At 54.9% G+C, this 21,293-nt stretch overlaps 6 protein-coding genes across 6 annotated transcripts; 1 reads left to right on the top strand and 5 right to left on the bottom strand.

Moving 5' to 3' along the window:
- Window positions 1–3: 3 nt before the first annotated feature.
- Window positions 4–840, bottom strand: SCP_0208410 (hypothetical protein; the record flags this gene model as incomplete). The annotated part of the gene is made up of 4 exons (XM_027754753.1): window positions 4–186; window positions 250–328; window positions 379–501; window positions 566–840. The coding sequence occupies 4 exons, from the start codon at window positions 838–840 to the stop codon at window positions 4–6; spliced, it is 660 nt and encodes a 219-aa protein (XP_027610554.1).
- A 310-nt stretch (window positions 841–1,150) lies between these two features.
- Window positions 1,151–2,354, bottom strand: SCP_0208400 (hypothetical protein; the record flags this gene model as incomplete). Its single annotated transcript, XM_027754752.1, has 5 exons — window positions 1,151–1,484; window positions 1,539–1,852; window positions 1,954–1,989; window positions 2,043–2,112; window positions 2,164–2,354. 5 exons carry the CDS (start codon window positions 2,352–2,354, stop codon window positions 1,151–1,153), a joined length of 945 nt encoding a protein of 314 aa, XP_027610553.1.
- Window positions 2,355–3,572: 1,218 nt separating this feature from the next.
- Window positions 3,573–5,105, bottom strand: SCP_0208390 (Aspartic protease; the record flags this gene model as incomplete). Its single annotated transcript, XM_027754751.1, has 6 exons — window positions 3,573–3,642; window positions 3,696–3,797; window positions 3,849–4,252; window positions 4,304–4,605; window positions 4,661–4,875; window positions 4,930–5,105. 6 exons carry the CDS (start codon window positions 5,103–5,105, stop codon window positions 3,573–3,575), a joined length of 1,269 nt encoding a protein of 422 aa, XP_027610552.1.
- Window positions 5,106–6,195: 1,090 nt separating this feature from the next.
- On the top strand, window positions 6,196–9,821 carry SCP_0208380 (Serine/threonine-protein kinase sck1; the record flags this gene model as incomplete). Its single annotated transcript, XM_027754750.1, has 8 exons — window positions 6,196–6,583; window positions 6,633–6,682; window positions 6,741–7,828; window positions 7,890–8,021; window positions 8,172–8,241; window positions 8,350–8,747; window positions 8,803–9,136; window positions 9,189–9,821. 8 exons carry the CDS (start codon window positions 6,196–6,198, stop codon window positions 9,819–9,821), a joined length of 3,093 nt encoding a protein of 1,030 aa, XP_027610551.1.
- Window positions 9,822–10,352: 531 nt separating this feature from the next.
- SCP_0208370 (hypothetical protein) lies at window positions 10,353–14,324 on the bottom strand (the record flags this gene model as incomplete). The annotated part of the gene is made up of 11 exons (XM_027754749.1): window positions 10,353–10,517; window positions 10,578–10,801; window positions 10,858–10,914; window positions 10,977–11,361; window positions 11,430–11,506; window positions 11,564–11,688; window positions 11,762–11,795; window positions 11,853–11,988; window positions 12,257–12,640; window positions 12,691–12,929; window positions 12,992–14,324. 11 exons carry the CDS (start codon window positions 14,322–14,324, stop codon window positions 10,353–10,355), a joined length of 3,159 nt encoding a protein of 1,052 aa, XP_027610550.1.
- Window positions 14,325–14,853: 529 nt separating this feature from the next.
- On the bottom strand, window positions 14,854–20,720 carry SCP_0208360 (Serine/threonine-protein kinase cek1; the record flags this gene model as incomplete). The annotated part of the gene is made up of 8 exons (XM_027754748.1): window positions 14,854–15,095; window positions 15,152–15,190; window positions 15,246–16,416; window positions 16,465–16,712; window positions 16,782–17,014; window positions 17,068–19,095; window positions 19,150–20,176; window positions 20,252–20,720. 8 exons carry the CDS (start codon window positions 20,718–20,720, stop codon window positions 14,854–14,856), a joined length of 5,457 nt encoding a protein of 1,818 aa, XP_027610549.1.
- Window positions 20,721–21,293: the final 573 nt, after the last annotated feature.

The following is a 21,293-nucleotide window of genomic DNA, read 5'->3' as shown; positions in this document are numbered from 1 at the left end:
CTTCTACACGTCCAATCGCCTGAGGTCAAGTAATCCCTTCATCAACAACTGTACCTCGAGCACGGCGTCAACGTATTTGCTCAGTGGTGTCTCCTGGGTGTTCCGCACAGGGGAAGCGGTTTTCACCTCCACCTCCCATAGGGTATCTGTGTGCGCAGATATTGGCTTCTGTGTCTTGTCATCAGCCTATTCCCAGGGTATTGAGTACATCTAATAAAACCGAGGCACCACAATCGAGGTACGACGCACATGCTCTTGCTGGAACATCTGTATCACCAGCGCACCCCGCCTGAAGACATAGCCGCGCTTGTAAATGTGGGACCGACGACTGCTCGAGCTATGAGAGATAGATGAGGGCAGACGAACAACGCTACTCACACGTATCCCAAGGCAGAAGCGAAGCTGAGTGCATCCCCGACTACTTGGCAAGTTGCCCAAGGCCGCACGGTCGTGTCTGGGTGTACCCGGGTGGACTCCGGCTTCAAGAATGAATAGAGAACCCTAAGCAGAGACGACACGCACACATCACACGCCTTTTCGTGGCGTGAGATGTGGATGGACTCACCATTTCGCATCGGGCTCGAGTAATTCCTTCTTGGCTCTCAATAGGACGGGTTCGTTACCTGTGTCGCGCTGGTGCTGCGCATCGTACGGCTCAAATACAATCTCCCGGGCATGCATCTGGTGTGCAGATTCGCTGTGAAGAGTGATCCTGTTCAGAATTGCTTCACAAAACGACGGGTAAGCTCGCGTGTCGAGCGTTCGAATCCACGGCACACCTGGTAGATCCTGAGCGAAAAACTCTCCGGAGAGCGCGACCTCGTAGAAGTGGGAAGACATGTGCTAACTACCAGAAGTTTGAAAGGATGTAGTGGATGTTGACGATGATAGTCACGTCCAGGGAAGAGTCGCACCAGAATACGCGTCGGTGAACTTACACGACGCGTCCCCGGATGTATCAAATCGAGGTCAACAACAACCGGCGTAGTATTCAACCAGGGGACGTATGTTAACGAACGGTCAACTAAGTACTAAAGGGCAGGTAACAAGGCACCAGGGTCCAAACGGAAACATAGCAAGAAAATAACGAGGCGACGGTATACACCAACCCATATACCACAAACTCAAAGAGTACCCACGAAGGACAAAATCACTGCTCTTGGGGAATCTCTCCAGGATTCGGAGGCGGCGGTGGCATACCGTGCGGCGGTACAGCTGGGACGTGTACGGCTGGCTCTCCTGGATTCAATGGTGGTGCGAGCATGGCACTGCGCACCCGGAACAGCATCATCCTGAACCACTCTTGATCTGCGCCTGCTTTTTCCTGCTCCTCTGTCAATTGCTGTAGCTGGGATAACTCTTTCAACCAAGCTGCATGCCAATTAACGTTGCCGTGCTCGTCCAACTCGAACTGTTCATCAGGCGGGAAGAGGGGTGGTGGGTACCGCATCCCGGGAGGCATCAGTTGGAATGCGGGATCAAAACTGCGAGAGAGGTTCAGTTAGACGGCACAACACACGCCACAAGGAATCACATACGGGGGATATGGCGGCGGATACGGAGGTCTGCTAGGACCAGCGTCCTCGGGACCCATAGGAGGCGGGACGAATGGTGCATTCGGGTCGTGGTAAGGAGCGTCCTGATGGTCAGACGGATGATAGTCCACGTCTTCTTCGATGGAGGACTGCTGTTTGGAGCCACCTTTCACCTTCTTCTTTCGCACTCGATGGACACCGGTGCGCGGATCGACGTTGTCGTTTACAGTCCAGTAGGAGCCCTTCCCACGATCGGTCAACGGCCGAGGCACCTTTTCGAAACATGGGTTGAGCGACAAATTGTGCCTCACAGAGTTCTGGTGGACAGCCGAGCGTCAGTCTAATGCGTGGAGGCAGACGAAAAAAAACTGAATGACGCCCAATGTGAACAGGGGGAAGCGCCAGGCATCACACTAACCTTCCAACCCGGTGGTGCGGTCCTGAAGTATGGAAACTGAGGGTGGTCATGAGCGCAATGGCTTGGCTGAGGGTGGACGTGGTGCGTACCCTTGACTCAATGGCGTAGTAAATATCCTCAAGCAACAACTTCTGATTTGGCGCGCCTTTGATCGCGTAACTGCCCAAACCACCGTGAGGACGCATCCTGTACAAGGGGTAAGCGACATACCGAATGAGTGTCGAATACGGATAAAACGGCTTGCTGCCGGGTGGGCCGTCGCGAAGCGAGTCCAAGTTGATGGGCAGGCCTCCGGTGAGGTCGTTAGCATTCTCGGGGTAGTACGAATTAACAGGGTGGAGAGGTGGAGGATGCTGTTGCATCATCTCCGGGGGAATGACTGTTTGCGGTGGCTGAGCCATTTTGAGCAGAACGTCGGGTAGGGGAAGTCGAGCGCAGTGACAGAGACCACAGAGCAAGCCAACTGGCTTATGTCATCCGTGTGAAAGTGGAGGCCGCACGGACCAGCCCTGGTCGCGGCGGTGGGAAGGGCAGACATCGTTGCAAACCGTCCAGGTAGACGTCGACGACGGCGAGGAAGATGAGGAAGATGAGTTGTGTTTGTACACCCCGTCTCGACAAAACATACTCATACAACGTCCAAATTGCAGAAAACCGATGAAAACAAATAATTGCTCCAAGCAGAAGAATACACAAACAAACTCGGTCCAAACGGTGCCATCGTCTGCTCAGCCACCCGCTCTTGAATGCTCGTGTCAACGCTCTGGATGCTTGCTTATGATACCCTTTTGGTTGTTTCTCGATGCGAAGTCTACCATGTCTGCGATCGTGTCGAGTTTGGATCTTCACTGATTTTTCCGAAGTGGCTACTAATAATATTAGGCCCAAGGTCCTCGCTGGGAGAGTGGTCTGGCCTCCTTATATATCCCGCTATTCTCTAGTCGCGTTGAACAGCTTCCTTGACGGCAGGAATCATATCGATAGGCCCCTCCAAAAAAACCCCGTTCACAGCGCGGACTGCGAAATCAAAAGCTCCGGAAACTCGGGTGGGTGGCAACACTGTGCACAGAAGTCGTGCCGCCTGGGCCGCTCGCGCCCGCAATGTCTCTGCATCCCAGCGAGATGCGAAGGTCCCGCCTATCAGGAGTTTTTTTTGCAGACCGCCCTGTGCACGACTTTTTGACCAGGGGCCTAACGATATAATCGTTGCTGGAATGTTTCTTCTATCGAGATGTCTACTCGCCCTGATTCTGGGCACAACTTTCTAAGCAAGGAAAGGGGTGAGAGGCTTGTAACTATTCCAACACTTCTGTGGGCGGGCCGATGAGAAAGTCCGGACAGTATGCTTCGAGGTTCAGCTTCTGATGTAGTTCACTAAATCGCACTTGCTTTCCTTTGGTGGGTGGAAGTTTCACTCGAAGCATATTATAATTATAAGGCAAAAATGAATACAAAGCATAGGAATATCGCGTCATGTCTGGAAAGATTCAGATTTGTGAAGAGCATATAAAGTATGATTGCGAAGGTGGTATGGATACAGATTTATTGTGCTACAGATACATGTCTAATAATTAACAAAATTTGTCCGTTACAAATAAATTATGCCGCTGCCGCGACGTTCACTTCAACGTCGCGAAGCCAACTGAGTTGTTGTCGAAGGAGAATGCACTGTACACGTTCTTCATGTAGCTGTAAAGTGTGGTCAGCATGCAGAGTGTGTGGCTATACACCGTATAACATACCTGTCACCAAGCAGCCAGACGTTGGTGCCAAGGCCCAAGTTCTGGCCGGCGAGCGCGCCAATACAGTAAGTAGAGGTGGAAGACACCTTGCCGAGGTTGAAGCTGGGCAAGTACGATAAGTCGGGTTTCGCAAAAACAAACAGCAGCACTTACTTCGCACTGCTAACGGTGAAATTCTTCCCGCCCCAGTTGAACGCCACGGTGGGCGGCGAAGCGCAGGGGTACTGGTAATATCCGTACTGCGCGTTATTGAGCGACGCGCCGGGCACACTGGCGTAGAACGCCTGCACCGCGCTCGGTGGGCCGTACATGATGGTCGTGCCAGAATCGATGATGGTCTGGAAACCCGAGTTCACAATCTTCCCGTTCACGACCGTCTTCGCATTGGTCAGTTGCCAGAATGCAGAACCATTGACGGCGTGGTACTCGGGGGCACCGGTGTAAAGAGAAGTGTCGGTGCCGCCCAGGTACAATTCGGAGCCAGTTTTGGCCAGCTTGAATCCGAAGATACCGGTGCTAACCGAGCCCTGGCTCTTGGCGTTGTTGAAAAACGGCGTCTACAAAACTGTTAGCACAATCGAGAAGTACAACGAGCGAAATAAACGTACATGACCCAAGTTCGAGAGGGCAGGGTATGCCAGGCCCAAGATACCGTCGATGGGGTCGTTCGCGAAGCTGCTCGAAAGCGTCGTCACGGGCGAAAAGTATTGACCGGTGGACTTAATGCCAGCAACGTTCACAGTCTCGGTGAAAACGGGACCCGAAACGGTCGACCCATCGCCGTATTGGATGGAGAAAGTCCCCGTCTTTTTGGAGCTAGTCGAGGACTTTGAGGATGTGTACTTGTGCTTCGAGCTGCACACGGAGCTCGTGCAGTTGGACGACGGTACCCATAGATCCGACGATCCAGCTGCAAGATGGTCGTGAGTGACGAAAACATGGAGCATAAGCGAAATGCCACTGACTGTCAAAATCAATGGTGAATGTCTGTGCGGGCGTCCCAATCGAAACAGGTCCGGCCCAGTCGAGATCATTAGACTCGTCTGTAAGAGGTTCCTTCTGACGCTTCTCGATGCCACTCGGGGAGTGGTACTCGGCTAAGGGCATAATCTTGGCACCCTCGTTAAAATTCTCGAGACCAATGTTGTTATGGACATTAATAAGGTTCTGACGATGCTTACTGCGACGAAAGTTAGAAAATGTGAACAAAAATATGCAAAACGCAGACACTTGCTTGTGTGTGCGCGTAGATTGCTGGATGGCGCGTTCGAGATCGAACACACCGTCGTCGGTAGTGAGAGAGGCGCGCTTCTCTAGTGGGATCCGGACGCCCAAACCCCGCTCAACGGGGGTTGCAGACGCCAGAAGCGCGAGGGTGGTGAAGGCGATCAATGATGCTTTGGCAAACATGGCGTTAAATTGTGAAGTTCGTAGATGTGATGAAGCGTGCAGATGTAGATGTGGAGATGTGAAAACTTTGTGAATCTCCAAATTTTGAGGGGGTTTATATAGGTCATTCATCTAAGGAGCTGCTCGGCGGGTGTGCGCTCGGGATGGCGGGTGCGGGGTCGGATGTACTTATCCGCAACGGAAGGGGAGCAGGTGTCGGATGACGGTCGACGGATGTAGCCATTGCCTTGACGCGGATGTAGAGAAAGGCGGAGCAGTCTTCTGCCTGACATCCGAGGCCCCGCAGTCTTCAAGACGAACCTTCAAAAAATACTCGGGGTGTCGATCGGCAGCACAATAGATTGCGCAGCAGGACGATCCAGTTGCCAAGAAATTTTCAGCGATAGCAAGACACAGATCTGTGACCGACCGAGGACTTGACTGGACGGCTCGAAGTGTATTAGGTGCGGCGGCGTAGGAGGCGGCAAGTCCATATTTGGTATAACCGCACCTCCCATCCGCGGCCGGCTGCCGACGCCCAAGGTCACGGTCAGGGGTAAAATTGACGACCTCTGGGAGATGATGGTTTAGAGGTAGAGCGTTCTGGTCCATTGATTAATCTTGAGACCTATTGAATCTACATAACGTATGGCAGAAGTATGGCAGTCACTCAGGCTCGCGAGGGAGAACGTCTGACGAATTGCATCACCTTGGGTATGCAACGGATCTGAGATGGCGCATACGTTGGACCCACTGTCAGACATGCAATAGACTCGGCTTCGGCTTGGATGAAAAGGACTCGACACCGACAGCCGTCCAGGCCGTTCGGAGAAGGAGGCCTAGAGGAGGAGGCGATGCACACCCCGAATTCGTGGTTCGGGAGAGTCGGATGGGATGTCTCCGGAAACACACAACCTCTTCCGCGCAAGTGTGCCTGGACCCACTTCGACAGGTAGAAAGCGGAGCATGCCGACAACGCAAGGAGCAACAGACGCGCCTGGAGCCTACGGCGGGCGGCGGGTGGCGGGCGGAAGTGCCCGGTCGCACCACGTGCTGTCCCAAATGAGGCAAGTGACGTCGGTGTTGCCATATTGAGCGACATCTGGCTCTCATGTCGACGGACGAGACGAGCGATGCGCCGCCAAGGAAAACGATCCGCCTAACGATCCCGGAGCGGTACTACATGCTGCCCGGTGCAGCAGTCATTGTGGGGACGACGGTGGGGTTGATGCGGGGGTCGCGTGCCGCGTCACTGCGATTCCTGGCGGAAAACGCGCACCGGGCACCGACGACGGTGCAGGGATGGTACTTCTACAACAAGACGAAGAACTACCGGGTGATGATGGGGGGCCTGAAGCAGGCGGGGTGGGAAGCGATGCGGTTAGGCGTGGTCGGAGCAGGGTGGGTGGTGTTTGAGGAGGGATGCAAGCGCGTCGGATGGGACGACGGAACAGAAGTTGTGGCAGGACTGGGCACAGCGGGAGTGTTTTCGGCGGTGTGTATGTGGCATGGCTTGTTTCCGAGGGTTGTGCTGACCGAGCGCGACAGACCGGCTGCCGTGGAGGACGGCGCGGCGGACGATGGTGCTGGGATTCGTGGTCGGGTCGACGCTGCGGGGACTGCGCTGGGCTCGAGGGAAGCTGGCGGCGTCGGCAGCGGGTCGAGGAGCAGCAGCGGCAGTCTAGACACAGACCGTCGACAAGTCATATATTTCTCTTGGAGCATCTGAGAATCTTCATCTCGGCGCATATACCTACCTACATTCTACCACTTCTCTCCTCATCGTCCGCCACGTCGTGCTCGCCATCATCCTCAGCGTCCCCCCCTTATTATTCCGTCTCCCGTCTAGTCTTCCGCGCCGCGACTATGCTTAAGTTCTGGCCGTCGTCTCCCGCCGACCTTACTCCCAAGGCGGGCCCCAACGGCCAGGAACGCCAGAATCCATTCGACGTCCCGCTCCATCAGCCGCAGCAGCAGCAGCAGCCCCCGTCTCCGACGACGGCGACGGCGCCATCGTACCACCACCACCTCCTCAACACGCCCCATCACTTGCTGTCTCCTTCAATCTCCGCAACGACATCCCCCGCGTCTTCCTTTGGCGATCATCTTGCGCCCAGGCCGCTTTCGCTCCAACCACATCCTCTCTCCAACCAGCCGTCTGCTCCAGCCAGCCCCGCTGCTCAACCCACCACCAGCCTCTCGCTTCATGCTCCCGTCTTCAACATGTCCCAGCCCCCGCCCCCGAAACGTTCCTCTGCAAGCAGCAATCCATTCTCTTCCAAGCATCCTTCGCCCACTCCCTCAGTGTCATCCTCAGATGGCACTACCAGTGTAGCAGGATCACATTCCTCAGGCTCTTCGTCCTCATCCGCCCCTTCCAAGGGTCAGATCCACGTCAAGCTCATCCAGGCCCGCGGCCTCAACGTGCAGTCACCCACCGCACGCCCATATGTCGTCGTCCAGTTCGAGCAGAACGAGTTCGTCAGCCGCGATCCTACCGACGAGTCCGACAAGGAGGTCAAGGGCGTCGCAATCTCTCGCAACTCCTCCTCTATCGCCCTCTCCGCCCTTGGCGCGATCAGCAACAAGGCATCCGCAGTTACCCCCGTCCGACCTTACAACGTCCGGTCGAGTGGTACTGTCACTCCCTCTGCCTCAGGCTCTTCCAAGCCTTTCGGGGGCGGTTATTACGGCGGGGCTCGCATCTCAGCACACAACCCCGTGTGGAAACACGAGGTTTCCTTGTCAGTTTTTTTCCCCGTGTCAAAAACTTTTTTCGTCGGCTGACACCCGATCCCCTCTCAGCGACGTGACCTCGGAGCAGGCTGTCATCACGTTCAACGTCTATGACCGCAACGCTGCCGACCACGGTTTTTTGGGCACAGTGCAGATCAAGCCCGTGCTGATTCATGATCACACTGTGGACCAGTGGTACAAGTGAGTGCCTTGCTTCGTTACCCATCGCGGCGGTGAACTGATTGCTGACGGACAAATGACATTCCTTCCATTCCGGCAAACGCGTCGCATATTGCCTGAATTTTCCCGCGTTCGCCTCAAATTTTCTGCTTACACTGCGCGTACACCTAGACTGCGTCCGTTCGAGAACGAGCCCGTGAGCGGGGAGATGAGAGTGCAGGTCACCTTCGAGGCCAACAAGGTTCGCCATATGATCCGGTTTTACGTATTTGACCCACTCACCAGGGCTTCCATCTCCCATCTCTAAACTTACTGCCATGCGCTACGTCATGCTACCAATCACTGACAGACGAAGCGCGCTCTCACTCCACGAGACTTTGAGTTTCTCAAGCTGATCGGCCGGGGTACTTTCGGCCGCGTGTTCCAGGTCCGCAAGAAGGACACTAAGCGCATATATGCTATGAAGGTCCTCTCCAAGCGAGAGATCATAGCAAAGAAGGAGGTCGCGCACACCATCGGCGAGCGCAAGATCCTCCAGCGCTCCCTCGAGAGCCCCTTCCTCGTCGGTCTCAAGTTCAGCTTTCAGACCGATACCGATCTCTATCTCGTCACCGACTTCAAGAGCGGCGGCGAGCTTTTTTGGCATCTCCAGCGAGAGACACGGTTCAGCGAGGACCGTGCGCGGTTTTATGTCGCCGAGCTCATCCTCGCTCTCGAGCATCTACATAAGTACGATATTGTATACCGGTGGGTGTTGTTGTCATATTATCTGATTGTGGAGGTATTCACGTATTATATGCAGCGACCTCAAGCCCGAGAACATTCTCCTCGATGCGACAGGCCACGTTGCGCTATGTGACTTTGGCCTCTCAAAGCCCGACCTGCGCTCGGATGAGCTCACGAATACATTCTGCGGTACAACCGAGTACCTTGCTCCCGAGGTGCTCCTCGACGAACATGGCTACTCCAAGATGGTGGACTTCTGGAGTCTTGGAGTGCTGCTCTTTGAGATGTGCTGTGGATGGAGCCCGTTCTACGCCGAGGACACACAACAAATGTACAAGAACATCTGTTTTGGTAAGATCAGGTTCCCGAAGGGCGTCATCAACGAGGACGGCAAGCAGTTCGTCAAGGGCGTAAGTATACGTCCGGATCATGCTCCATATATCCGTACTGACGGGGATGCAGTTGCTCAACCGCAACCCCAAGCATCGTCTCGGTGCCCAGCGAGACACCGAAGAGCTCAAGGAGCACCCCTTCTTCAAGTCGATAGACTGGAAGGCGCTCTCGCTGAAGCAGGCGACACCGCCGTTCAAGCCAAACGTCGAGTCGGACGAGTCGGTCGCGAACTTCGACCCGGAGTTCACCTCCGCTGACGTACGCGACGCTGGTGTGGACGAGATGATGGACCTCGATGAGGAGGACCCGTCCGAGGACTGGGTCGCGTTATCGCAAAGCCTGAGCAACGTGACGCACATGCCCAACGGACCCCTCGGGTCCGACCGCTCCGCACCAAGTCAGGGCATCGACATCTCGCGGAAGAAGAAGAAAGGCAAGGCTGCAGGTTCCCCCCTCACGAACAGTGTCCAGGAGAATTTCCGAGGATTCACCTACCATGGTGAGTCGGTCGTCCAACCCGTCGCAGGGACACTGCTCCACGAGGAGGAAGAGGAGGAGGACGCGGTGCAGGAGGAGGAACTCATGGAGCCGACGACGGACGACGAGGCGCATGACGAGACTCCCGCTGGGCGATATGCGCGGAAAGACCGCCAGCATGACGATCTTGACGACTTTGATGCGGATTTGCGATCACATATGTGAGAGCGCGGTAGGCGTGCGTGGCTGCCATTGTGGCATGTACGTTAATTTCTCGGAGAAGGCGGCTCGAATCTGCATCACATCGCTCGACCTACATGCATGGCCCTACATCGCATCCTATTTATCCTGCATCGCTTCCGCCGCATAACTGCGCGAACCCTCCGACATATCCTTTGCGCATAGTATCCTATCTCATCCACCTCATCTTCCAGTTCAATTGGCACAAGCTCACAGGGTTTCTACACTATGGACCGGCGTTACATCACCATTTCATCTTACCATACATTGCTATCTCCACTTCCTTCATGCAGCTCCCTCAACGGGCCTTAAATGTAATAGTCATGTCTGGGTGTTGCATCCCACTGCATACAATGATATGTCTATCGGTCATGTATAATAATCACCATGTAGTGTTTAATTGCGGAACTCAATCAGAGGTTCTTTGCTGCAAATCCGAAGTAAGTTCCGTGAAAAAGCACAATCAGTTCACACGTGACACAACTATTCGACAAGTAGCAAGGATTCTGTACATATCTACCAGTCGTTGAGACTCGTGTGACCTGGCCTGGCAAGATTTAACCCTCCGCGGAGAAGAGGGGGTAGGATCTTCCCGCCGATAATGGTTTCCTTCACAATGGCGTTGATTTCGTGCGCCGTGACACGGCCATACCACACGGAGACTCCGTGAGGAGTGTTGATCTACAGGAGGCGTACGCCGACTGAGTCGGTAAATAATACAGCGGCTAGCGAGCAGCTCACGATAACGTTCCCGGCGAATTTGTGTCCGCCGACGTGAGAGTTGCGCAGGATCAGGACGCGCTTCTCCCCGTTGCCGGCAGCCGCGAGCTTCAGCTGGCGTAGGACCTCGGCATCCTTCTCTTCTGCTGTGCCTTTGAATTCCTCGAGCGGTGGTCCTGAGAGCCACGGGTCCTCGAGCTGGGTGTGTACTTGCCATCCTTCACGCTCGAGAGCGTCCATCAGGGCTGAAGTGCCGATGATGTGAGCGAGTGCGCTTTGGGTTACGGTTGAGATGCCTCACTAAGCTCAAGAACGGGCGCAGCGAGAGCACAGCGGTTGTCTCTCTTCTTGTGTGAACCTATACAAGACTCCATCGCTTAGTCGCTCGCTTCGACATCATCAGGAGCCCACGGCACTCACACAACAATATTACACAGGCGTAAGGCAGCACCCACGTCTTCAAATGGCTGTCCTCCCCCTCGAAGCCGGGGGCAGCGCCGCTCTTCCAGAAAGCAGTCGCGCCGTCCAGGGACCTCGGCACCTCGGTCACGACCTTGTAGTCGGGAAAGACCAGCACGGTTTCTCTGCTCGCGTCGTCGCACAAGGTATAATGGCTTCCATTCAGGATGGTGACCTTCGATGTGGTCGCGGAATCGTATACGCCGGGGACCGACTTGGCGGCGTTATGGTGCGAGCGGTGCTGTTTGGGGGCGGCATCCCGAGTCTCGAGCAGATATGCGGCGAGCGTGCCATGCACTTCCGTGACCTCCTTAGGCCAGTCGCTTTTGCCCGTCGAGATTACCAGCTGCAAGACTCGGAGACATGAATCTAACCGCAATTTACCGAGGAGCAGCAACTTGAAGTACCACATACCTGCCGAGAGTAAGGCTTCACGGAGCCGAGCATCTGTGTCTCCATATCGACATCAAACCGAGGATATTCATCGTGACCTGTGCATGCACCGTCTATAAAGCACAGAAACATGCAAATACCACTCAGGATCTCACCTTCGTCGCAAGGATCGGCACAGCCTCTGCACTCAGCCTGAGAAACAGGAATCGCTGCCGCCCGCAGATCGTCGCTGGCTGGCTCCGGTGTCTGGCCGAGCATAAGGGCCTTCAGCTTCCTCAGGCTGCTCATGGCGGGGTAGAAGATGAGGGAATGGATCAATGTTATTGCATGGTTATTATAGGGCTTGAGCTTACTGGTGGAACCTTGGTCGAACGTCTATCTGGCAGCCTGGGTACACTTTTTTATCAGATAAGAAGTGACTGCGATCTCCGAACGGCCACCGACCCACATCCGCTCCGTCGCGCAAAACATCAAATTCAAAGTGCACATTGTAAACCGAGGCTCTGTGTTTACGATTACTGATTGAACGAAAGAGCAGGTTAGACGATGTCCAACAGGGATATAAGGTAAGATACAGCAGCTACTCGGCATTCGGATAAAGTTACCAATACATAGTCATTGATACAAACAACACCGCTGGGAAGGCGATTATCAAGAAGGCAGGTACAGTAAGTAATCGGCTGGGCGGCACCGCGGAATGCACAGTCGTCCTGCCGAAAGACCACGTATGCGCCAGGTCAGCGTCCAAATTCGTCAGGGACGAAGGGAGTGACAAGCTCGTATGTCTCCGCATTCCTGTCTCGAGACTTGCCTCCCATTCCGACGAAATGCTTCAGCCTCTGCCTTACGCCGAACCGCCCAATAACCTCGGCCTTAGGGCTGTCCAGCGGGTAGAAGGCGTCAATCATCTTCGCTAGTCTGCGCAATCCGGTTGAGCTCTCATGTGAGGCAGCATTCCGAGAATCGTCAAGGGCAGATGCGAGGTAGGACGCGAGACTCGGGAACGTAATGGGTAGTTGAGGATAAGGGGTATACGTGGATGGGATGGTGTAGAATTTGGACATCACTGCGTCCGCGCCGTCGCGCAGAACCGCCAAGGGCGGTGAGAGTGTGTACGAATAAGGAAGTGTTGTGGTATCGCCACTGCGATACTTCCATTGCGCGGTTGCGGGAACCGGGTGATCGATTGTCATGAAGAGGACGGTGAGCCAGTTATGCGACGTGCTATGTACCTGTAGAAATATCAATAACTCGTCACCAGGATAAACGTCAATGTACGTGCTTTCACGAATAATATTACGATGCGCAGCTTCAAGTCCGTTTCTGCCTGAGCAATGGCCTCAACAGGTGGCTCAAGTCTTGTTCGACTCAAGCTTGCCATCAACTTCAGCAGACCTCGCCAGCTAGGAGCTCGAATGTAGAGTGGACTCTGCGATCCATACGGAAGAGAAATGGTACTGGGCATGGGGCCCTCCATCGGTTCTAGGGAGGGGGTGATAGTGGGTATGCCCCGCCCAATTTCTGAATAGGTATGCGTGTCGTAAATGAGTGATCAACACGGATGGAATGCCTCAGTGACTTACGAACACCACGCAGAAGATCAGTATCAACATATTGATCATTTGGAGGGGTTTGTGCTCTGCTTGCCTGGTCAGAATCGGTACGTGACTCGTTGCCATTAAAGCTAAGATTGTCATCTGCGTGAGCAGCAGACAACGAAATATCTGGATGGTTATGATCTTCATCTCGTTTTGCCACGGCTGATCGAGTACTTTGCGAACGAAGTACTGCATTCGCGGACGTGCTTCGCGTAATCGACCCTACGAGCATCTGATCTGACTCGAGTGTAGTACGTGAAGTGGAGCGAAGAAGCGAGGAGGAGGATGGGGCAGGCAGAGACTGGGGGGAAAATGTGGGCAGAGCAGAGGGGCCTTCGTTCGAATGGGAACCTGTCGACTCGTCATCAGGAAAGCTGTCCTCTTCCGCTAACCTGCGGGCAAGTTCATCATCGTCGATGAATTGTGAAGCAGTACCGGGCGCTATCGAGTTATCGTGGACAGACAGACTGTGGTCTGTCACGTCGCGCAAGTCGAGTGGTGGCGGTATCAAAGGCCGTGCTACCGTTTCACTCTGGAGCCCATGAGCTGCTGTGGCCAACTCGGAAGAAGGCGTGCGCGGACAATCAATAGGTGAAGCAACCAGAGGCAGAGCAGGAGGGATTCCATTGACCGTATGCAGCGGCGGTAACGAGAGGTGAGACTGCTCCAGCATGAGTGATTCTTGCATAGCCTGTGCCAAGTCTTCCTCTTCCTGTTGCAACGTTCTCTGCCGCTGTATCTCCGACTCCCGAGCGGAGAGCTCCAGCACACGCCTCAACGCCCCATCTTCGTCGGCTTCCTCTGGCGACGGGAAATCTTTCGGGGGTAGAACCGGCTTGGGAGACTCGTCTGACCTAATGCGCGAGAGGCTGTTAGTCGGTCTGGGAGGTATATGCGAATACGTAGACGGTTTGGGAGGGAGCACAGGTTGAGGAGATGGAGACCGGTACAGCGTATGAGGGGGACGCTCTGGCCTATAATGCGGCGTGGAGACCGAATGGCGGAGCCGGGGAGCGACTTGTGGCTCCGGAAAAGCAAACTGCTGGATAGACTGACCGTTGTAGTGAACATTAGAGGTAGGCGCGCCGGGTCGTGGTGCATGGCGCTGATTGCCTGGAATCAAACTCGGTGGGATGGTACGCTGGTGGCGCTGAGCCGGCGGCGAACGGGCAGGAGCACCTGCATAAGGCTGGGGAATGGGTGGTGCAGGAAGATAGAAACCAGGTACTCTCGGTGGGAGTGCACCTTCGCTATAAGCATGGTCAAAGGCTGGCGGACATTGGGTAGGATACACAGGGTGCTCGCGGGGCGCTGCCATGTCAGTTCAGACACAAAGTTAGGATAATCACGGTGAGGCAGATGAGAGTTTGAACATGGAGGCCGTTGAGCCGTTGAGTCGTTTAAGGCTGAATGTGGTCAAGCAGACATGGAACGTCGAACATCCTCGACGTGTGAATCTGATTCCGCGAGCGCACCGCCCGTCGTCGGGAGCTTATGCGGCGAACATCGACAAGTTGGCGCCCGCACTGCCGCTCGCTATAACACACTTCTCGGGTTTCACACCATGCATTGCGATGCAATGCACGAGACTAACGCCAGATGATATTTAGCGACACAAATAGTTCTAGCTTACAATGCAGGATAGAGGATATGCAGAGCGATGGGATGTAGGGGTAAATGCTAATGAGGAGTGCATGATGATGTTAATGAGAGTATACGTCAGAATATGGGGTTGAGACGGAGATGGGAATGAACGAGGCACGACGTGAGCAGCGTAAAACGAGAAAAAAGAGCAAGGCCCTAGAATACTATGCACAATGGGGAGTGAACCCGCGAATCATCGAATGCTACCGCGTAGTGGTCACTTTTGAGCCCAACCCACGCCCCTGTACGGTGGACGTTTTGAATCCGAGGTGTCGCATGGCTGCAAGCAAGTCGGCTTTCTGAACTGGTTTCGCAATGTAAGCCGCAAACAGGCCGTTGGTCTCTATCACGTCAGAGCCACTGTAGGCACTGACGGCAATAATCGGGGTGTTGGTGTTCTTGTTGGCTATACATTTGATATACCGAGCAGCACCTTCGCCGTCAACTACGTTTGAAGTTTAAACACGCGAAATATCAGCCACAGAAGAGAAGAATACTCACGTATAGGCATGTGGATGTCCATGAGGATGCAATCAAATTCTGAGTAAGAACAGTCAATCCCCGTAAGGAACAGAAAAACCTATCAAGCACTTACTAATGTCGCCCATCGCGACGCTGATCGCCTCCGAACCATCCGCAACCACAACACATCGACATCCAAGCCGAATCAACAACGTCTCGATGATTTTCGCAGTGATGGGATTGTCCTCAGCCAGGAGACACGTGACACCACGATCATTCGGATCCGGTGCCCTCTTCAGGTCTATCGAAGCGACCGACGACGGAGGCGTGCTGACCTCGAAGTAATGGCCAGGTGGTTGTCCACCAAGGCCCCATGAGTCCGAGGTATAACCCTCCCCGTTCGTCGACACAGAAGCCGTCCGTAGTCGACTCGGCATGGAGTTCCGGCGGCCACCATCACCATCCAGGTGATTGAGCTTGAACCGTTCGACAGCACCATAGTCGGAAGGCTTCCGCATATGGCTCCCTACACTGCTGCCGGGAGTTGGTGGTCCACGAGATGCGGAGGACGCTATCGACGACGTAGATGTTGCCGGCGAGGGCGGATTGGTAGCAGATGGCTTGCTGACGCCTTCAATCGTTGTAATGACGCTGGACGGCTTCTTGATGCGGCCTGAGATACTCTTTCGCCTTAGGTGTGCGTCCGAAGGCTCAGAGAGTGTTTGAGCTAATGGTGCCAATTGGTCGGTCCTCAACTTCCGAATCATGTCATCGTTGGCTTGCTTCAGAACAGGTAAATTCTTAAAGCTGAAGGAGCCAAAGTCATCGTCAGAGGGGGACGATGTTGTCTCGCGACCGATGACATGAGCTGTAGGAGCCGACGCCGGTAGTGCTGCGCGCTCCAGACTGGCAGGAGGGCTGTCTGAGATGAATCCAGTGGGGGGAGCACTGTCGTCGTGGAAAAGTTGCAGGACAGCGCCGCGAGGATCAAAATAATCTGTCGACTCCGGATCGGTCACTTGCGGTATGAACGCGGCCTCGATCGTCTGGACCTTATCCCAGTCGATACCGGCGAAGAATAGATGAGCCTTCACCTCGTCAGCCCCGTTAACACCCAAGCGTTGTGTTGCATCTGTGGTCATCAGCCGCTGCATGAAATCCTTGGCTTCGTCAGAGACTTCCACGTAATCGTCGTGCCACTCGACGTGCCCAGAGAGAATATTCTCGAACACCTTCTCTGGTGTTTCATCGTGGAACGGAGGAATTCCGTAGAGGAACTCGTACGTGATGACACCCAAGGCCCACTGCGGGGATGATCAGCACAAGTACTGAAGTAGATATAAAGTACAAACCCAATCAACTGCGGCGTCGTCGCCGCGGAGACCAAGGATTGTCTCAGGAGCGAGATAATCCGGCGTGCCCACCACCTTGCCTTCGCTCGGGGGAGTTCCACTACCAGTCGTAGGATGCGAACGAAGATCATTGGTCAGTTCCGTAGCGAATGATTGCAGAGGGCTATCGGCGAGTTGCTTGCTGTTGGTCCTCCGGAGAGGATACAGACCAGACAAGGACTCCGAGCCGCTCGATTCGCCGGGATCATCTGAAAGTGGTAGATAAGGCGATGATCCAGGGCGCGGAATGGACTGTCTCCGTTGGTTGAAATACGAACCTCCCGGGTGCATGTCTGTCACGAACATCGGAGACGACGAGACGTACACTGAATCCATAGATGGTGGACGCGAGCCAGGGCTATATCTTGAACGCACGCGCAGCCCGCGGTCCGTCGCCAGAATTTGTGACTCTCGTGTCTGACGACCAAGTAGACCGATCCTACTAAGACCAAAATCAGTGAGCTTAAGGTGACCGTGCTGGTCAATGAGTAGGTTATCTGGCTTCAGGTCTCTGAGCGACTAGCTATCAGAAGAAATACCTCGAGCAAACAGGGAGCCACATACCGATGAACAATTCCACGCTGATGAAGATAGTCCAATCCAAGAGTGACTTCCGCAATATAGTTGCGCGACCACTCTTCCGGCAAGCTTCCAAGTGATTTGATCAGGGCAGCACAGTCGCCACCGTTGAGGTACTCCATGACTAGATATAAATTTTCCTTGCTTTGGAACGTGAAGTACAATTTCGCGGTGAACGGCGAGTCGGCCTGTTTCATGAGGATCATTCGCTCTGCTTTAACGTTCGTGATCTGATTCTTCGCAATCATGTCAGCTTTCTTCAGAACCTTGATTGCAAAGTAGTCGCCGGTGACTTTTTTCTTTGCAAGGAACACAGAACCAAAGGCGCCCTTGCTGATCGGCTTAATGATTTCAAAGTCCTTGATCGACGTTGGTGTCGTCCTAGACGACGGCGCGACTGACGGTAATCGAGGAGATAGTGGTATACCGGATATAGAAGTCGTTGGACTGAGGATGGGCTGCGCGGTAGAGTGTCGACGATGAGGCCTGCGCATAGGCACATCCTGAGGAGAAACCATAGGAGAGAGCGGGGGCGTGATCAGTAGCCTGGGTTCCAACCCATGAGGAGAAGGACGCGACCGGATAGTCATATGACCGTGTCCCTCGCCCAGATCCATGGGAGGGGGCATGTCCGTAGCAACAATAGGAGCTGCTGTCGCCAGAGGAGAGGAAATGGAGGACGGGGTGGAAGAGCGTGTCTGGAAAGTAGATGGATAGGCTGGAACAGGTGCCGCCGGGATCAATGGAGGGTTCAGACTGAACGAGATGCATCCATTACCAGCGACACGCTCCGCAGCGAAGGAGATCGGCGAAGCGGACGCTATTGGGGTAGGGTCTGAGGACGGCATGTGGCTGCCATGAGCATACTCAGAGGTGTTGCTCGAGCGATCATCCTCCGCCTGCTCCTCTTCCTGTCCGTCTTGATGTTCCTCTCCTCCCTCCTCTTCTTCGTCTTCCTCCGTGTCCTCCAGGGATAACGTCTGTTCAACCTTCGCCTCCCACTCGCGCCGAATCTTCTCGGAATACTTGATCGTGTTCTGCAGGCGTACCACGTTCTCGATCTTCTGCCGCATGACCCGGTCTGCGTCCTCTACGAGCTGGGTGAGCGCCCCGTCCTCGATGACAAGCTTCGACCACCGCCGGACGTGGGACATCTTATGCTCCGATGCTGGAGACAGTAGACGCTGGCGCTCAATCGGTTCCGCTGACTGATCCTCTTTGAGCGATGGCATGGACACCTCGCTAGCAACTTGCAGGATGTCCTCCAGCTGCTCCAACACCTGCCGCTGCATCTTCTTGACACTCACGCGCTTCATCTTGAGCGGCGCACGGAGTAGCTGGAGCGGTGATGGGCTTGGTGATGTCGGGGGGGTGAAGATCGGCATGCCACGATACTCCGGAACTGTCATGGGTGACGAACGGTCCATCGCGATTTGCAGCTCACGGATGGTATTGCGCAGCTCGGAAATCGAATCGTTGCACTCTCCAATCTCCGCCTCGAGCCGGTGAACCTCGCTGCACGTCTCGTTGTGCTTCTCGAAGTACCACTGCGGGACGCTACACTCACATATGCGGCACAGGATGAGGGCTGTGTTGATTGGTCGGGCAACAGGGAAGGGTGTGACAGGCTCCAAAGTCGTCCGGTGCCCGAAACCTACCTGGGCAGCTTCTGCAGAAGCCGGCTCCTCCCCAACTTCGCCCGTCTCGAGCAAGATGGATGGCGCAGCTTGCAAGTATTCCGGAGGTCCGGCCGGCTTGACGACCCACATCGAGTGTGTAGGGTGCCCATCTTCCCGATCAACCATCAACATACCCTTGCCTTCCATCGGCTGGTACAGATTCGTTGGGGTCGTGATGTCCCCTTCGGCCTCGGGAATGGCCAGCTTGAACTTCACTTCCACGGTCTGCGAGTCGTCGTCCTGCAGTCGCCGAGAAGCGTCACGGAAGACATGCCAGTCAGATGGAGCAAGCACCCTGGAAATGCGCCTTGCTATGAGCTCATCTGGGTCCGTCCTGCACAAAGTAGAGTAAGCCAAACGAACGCGACTGAGTAGCAAACAGACTCACCCAACAACATTGCGCCACGCATAATTGACCCAAATTAAATGGTCGCCGTCCATACTCAGCTCCATAACAATGTTTTGGTTCTGAGCCGTCTCGGCTTGTAGACGTAACCTCTCAGTTGCAAGCACACGCGCAGACTCCGTGTTGTCCGAAAACTTCGAGGGCAGCTTCGGATGCTCTGGTTGACCGTGTGTAGCCGCCGTGGATAAGTCCTTGGGAACCTCGTCTCGGGACCGCCGGCCCTGGCTCGACGTCTTCGACATGCGCAACTTGGCATCATCCTCCGAGAGAAGTCGGTAGGGGATGCTCTCTTGTTCAGGACGCAAAGATGGAGTGGGAGCGACGACATCTTCCTCATCCGCGGGCTTCAAGACGAACGTGAGAGGTTCCTCTTGCTCGTCATCGTTATCGTCGAAGTTCCAGAACTGTTTCTCCGCTTCCCACCACTCGACGACGCGACTGAGGCTTGCTATGGCGAGCAGCACTTGCACGTACCAGTTCCGGCCGTGCCAGTCCGGATGCTCGTCCCAAGCTTTGCCAATGTTCTGCACACGCTGCACGAGCTGTTCACAAATCTTGGGCTGCGCCGTGAGTTGGTTCAGAGACATATCCGTTACGTCCGTTGCAACGGCGATGATGTCGTAGAGCGTTGTCATAATGGGATCGACGGGGTCATCAACGAGTATGCGAGAAGAGCGACGGTTGGAAATAGAAGAATCAGCATAACTGGATCGTGGGAGTGGGGAACGCGAGCGAGATGTAGAACGTGAACTTTGGCCAGAGTGGACGGGGCGGGACGGCAAGTGAATGGTGCGAGATAGACGACGATTGGCAAGACTTTGTCCGCCCCATTGAGTTGACTGTGAGGAGACGGGGCCCTGCTTGCGCGGACTGACGTGCTCTGGAGGTGGAGTGGTAACTGCACTTGCTGGGCTGGAGGTTCCGGTGCTGGAAGTTGTATTAAGTGATTTATCCCGAGGTAACGTAGGGTGCCGACGTAAAGAATTAGGGCTAGTGGAAGATACAGATGCTGTGAGGAGCCCGGGAGAGGAAGACCAGTGGGTCAGTGTCGGTGGGCTTGAACGACCTTGATCGAGAGACGCACGTTGTCGACTATGGTTACCCTCTGGCTCTGCTTCGTAGCCACCGTCAGAACTGACCTCGTCGAACTGCAAGGCAGATCTAAGCTCAGCGGGCTGCAGTACAAAGGCCTCGCGGAGAGGCTCGTGGTCACCGAACTGTGGTTCACGATCTCGCTCACGGTCAAACTCGCGTTGCTCCCGCTCGGACTCTTGTTCGTGCTCGCCTACCCTGAGGCGCTCCTCGAAGAAGGTGGTGATGGACTGGGTAACGCGCTGAAGCTCCTTATCGCACTCCTGCTTCGCAGTTTTGAGACGACGTGTTACATGGCGCCTAACAAAGGGCATGGAGACGGTGTTGGATCCGGAGCCGAGACTGGAGACATTGCTGGTACCGGCGGTGCTGGACTGGGACTGGATTGGGGGAAGCACTGTCTCCGGGGAAAATACGAGAGGGCTGGGGGGCTGTCGACGGAGGGTGGTGGGCTCTGACATAGAAGACGAGGGGATACCGAGTGCACTCAGGCCAGGTGAGGGGGAGTGGAAGGGAGAGAGGGCCGGTGGGTGAGAGAGGACGTGTTGGTGGATGGATTCAAGGCAGCATGAGGGAGTGATAGGCAGAGATAGCGTAGAACGGCCTTGAAGGTGGTGGCTTGGATACGAGGATGAGATTCGGACCAACGTCAATAATATAATATTCTATTTCATCTCGGCTCCTCTCAATTCTCACCACTGCCGACGTCCCATCCGCCTTTCGGTACCGACATCTCTCTCCCTCCCTATTTTATTTGTCTTTTCTCCCGCTCTTTATCAGCTCAACCCGCCCATCGTTCGAATTTTCTGGAATTTGCGGCGCACCATTCGTCAAACAGCCTCCGGATTCCAGTTCCTGCCTGTGGCACAGCAGTCTCCGGGGTCCTACCTCAGAATACGCCACCTGCTCCAGCAGCTCTCTTCGACAGTCTTCGAGACTTCGACCCAGCCCTCTCCTTGGCCGTCCCACGACCGTCGGTCATCTGCTCACTTTGTTTCCTTTCATCGGTAATTCCTCATCTCTTGCGCGGCCTT

This window comes from Sparassis crispa (genome assembly GCF_003851025.1).
Source record: "Sparassis crispa DNA, contig_000001F, whole genome shotgun sequence".
Classification (NCBI taxonomy): Eukaryota; Fungi; Basidiomycota; class Agaricomycetes; order Polyporales; family Sparassidaceae; genus Sparassis; species Sparassis crispa.
The sequence above is the reverse complement of the archived record's forward strand: the minus strand, read 5'-3'. Positions and strand labels throughout refer to the sequence as shown.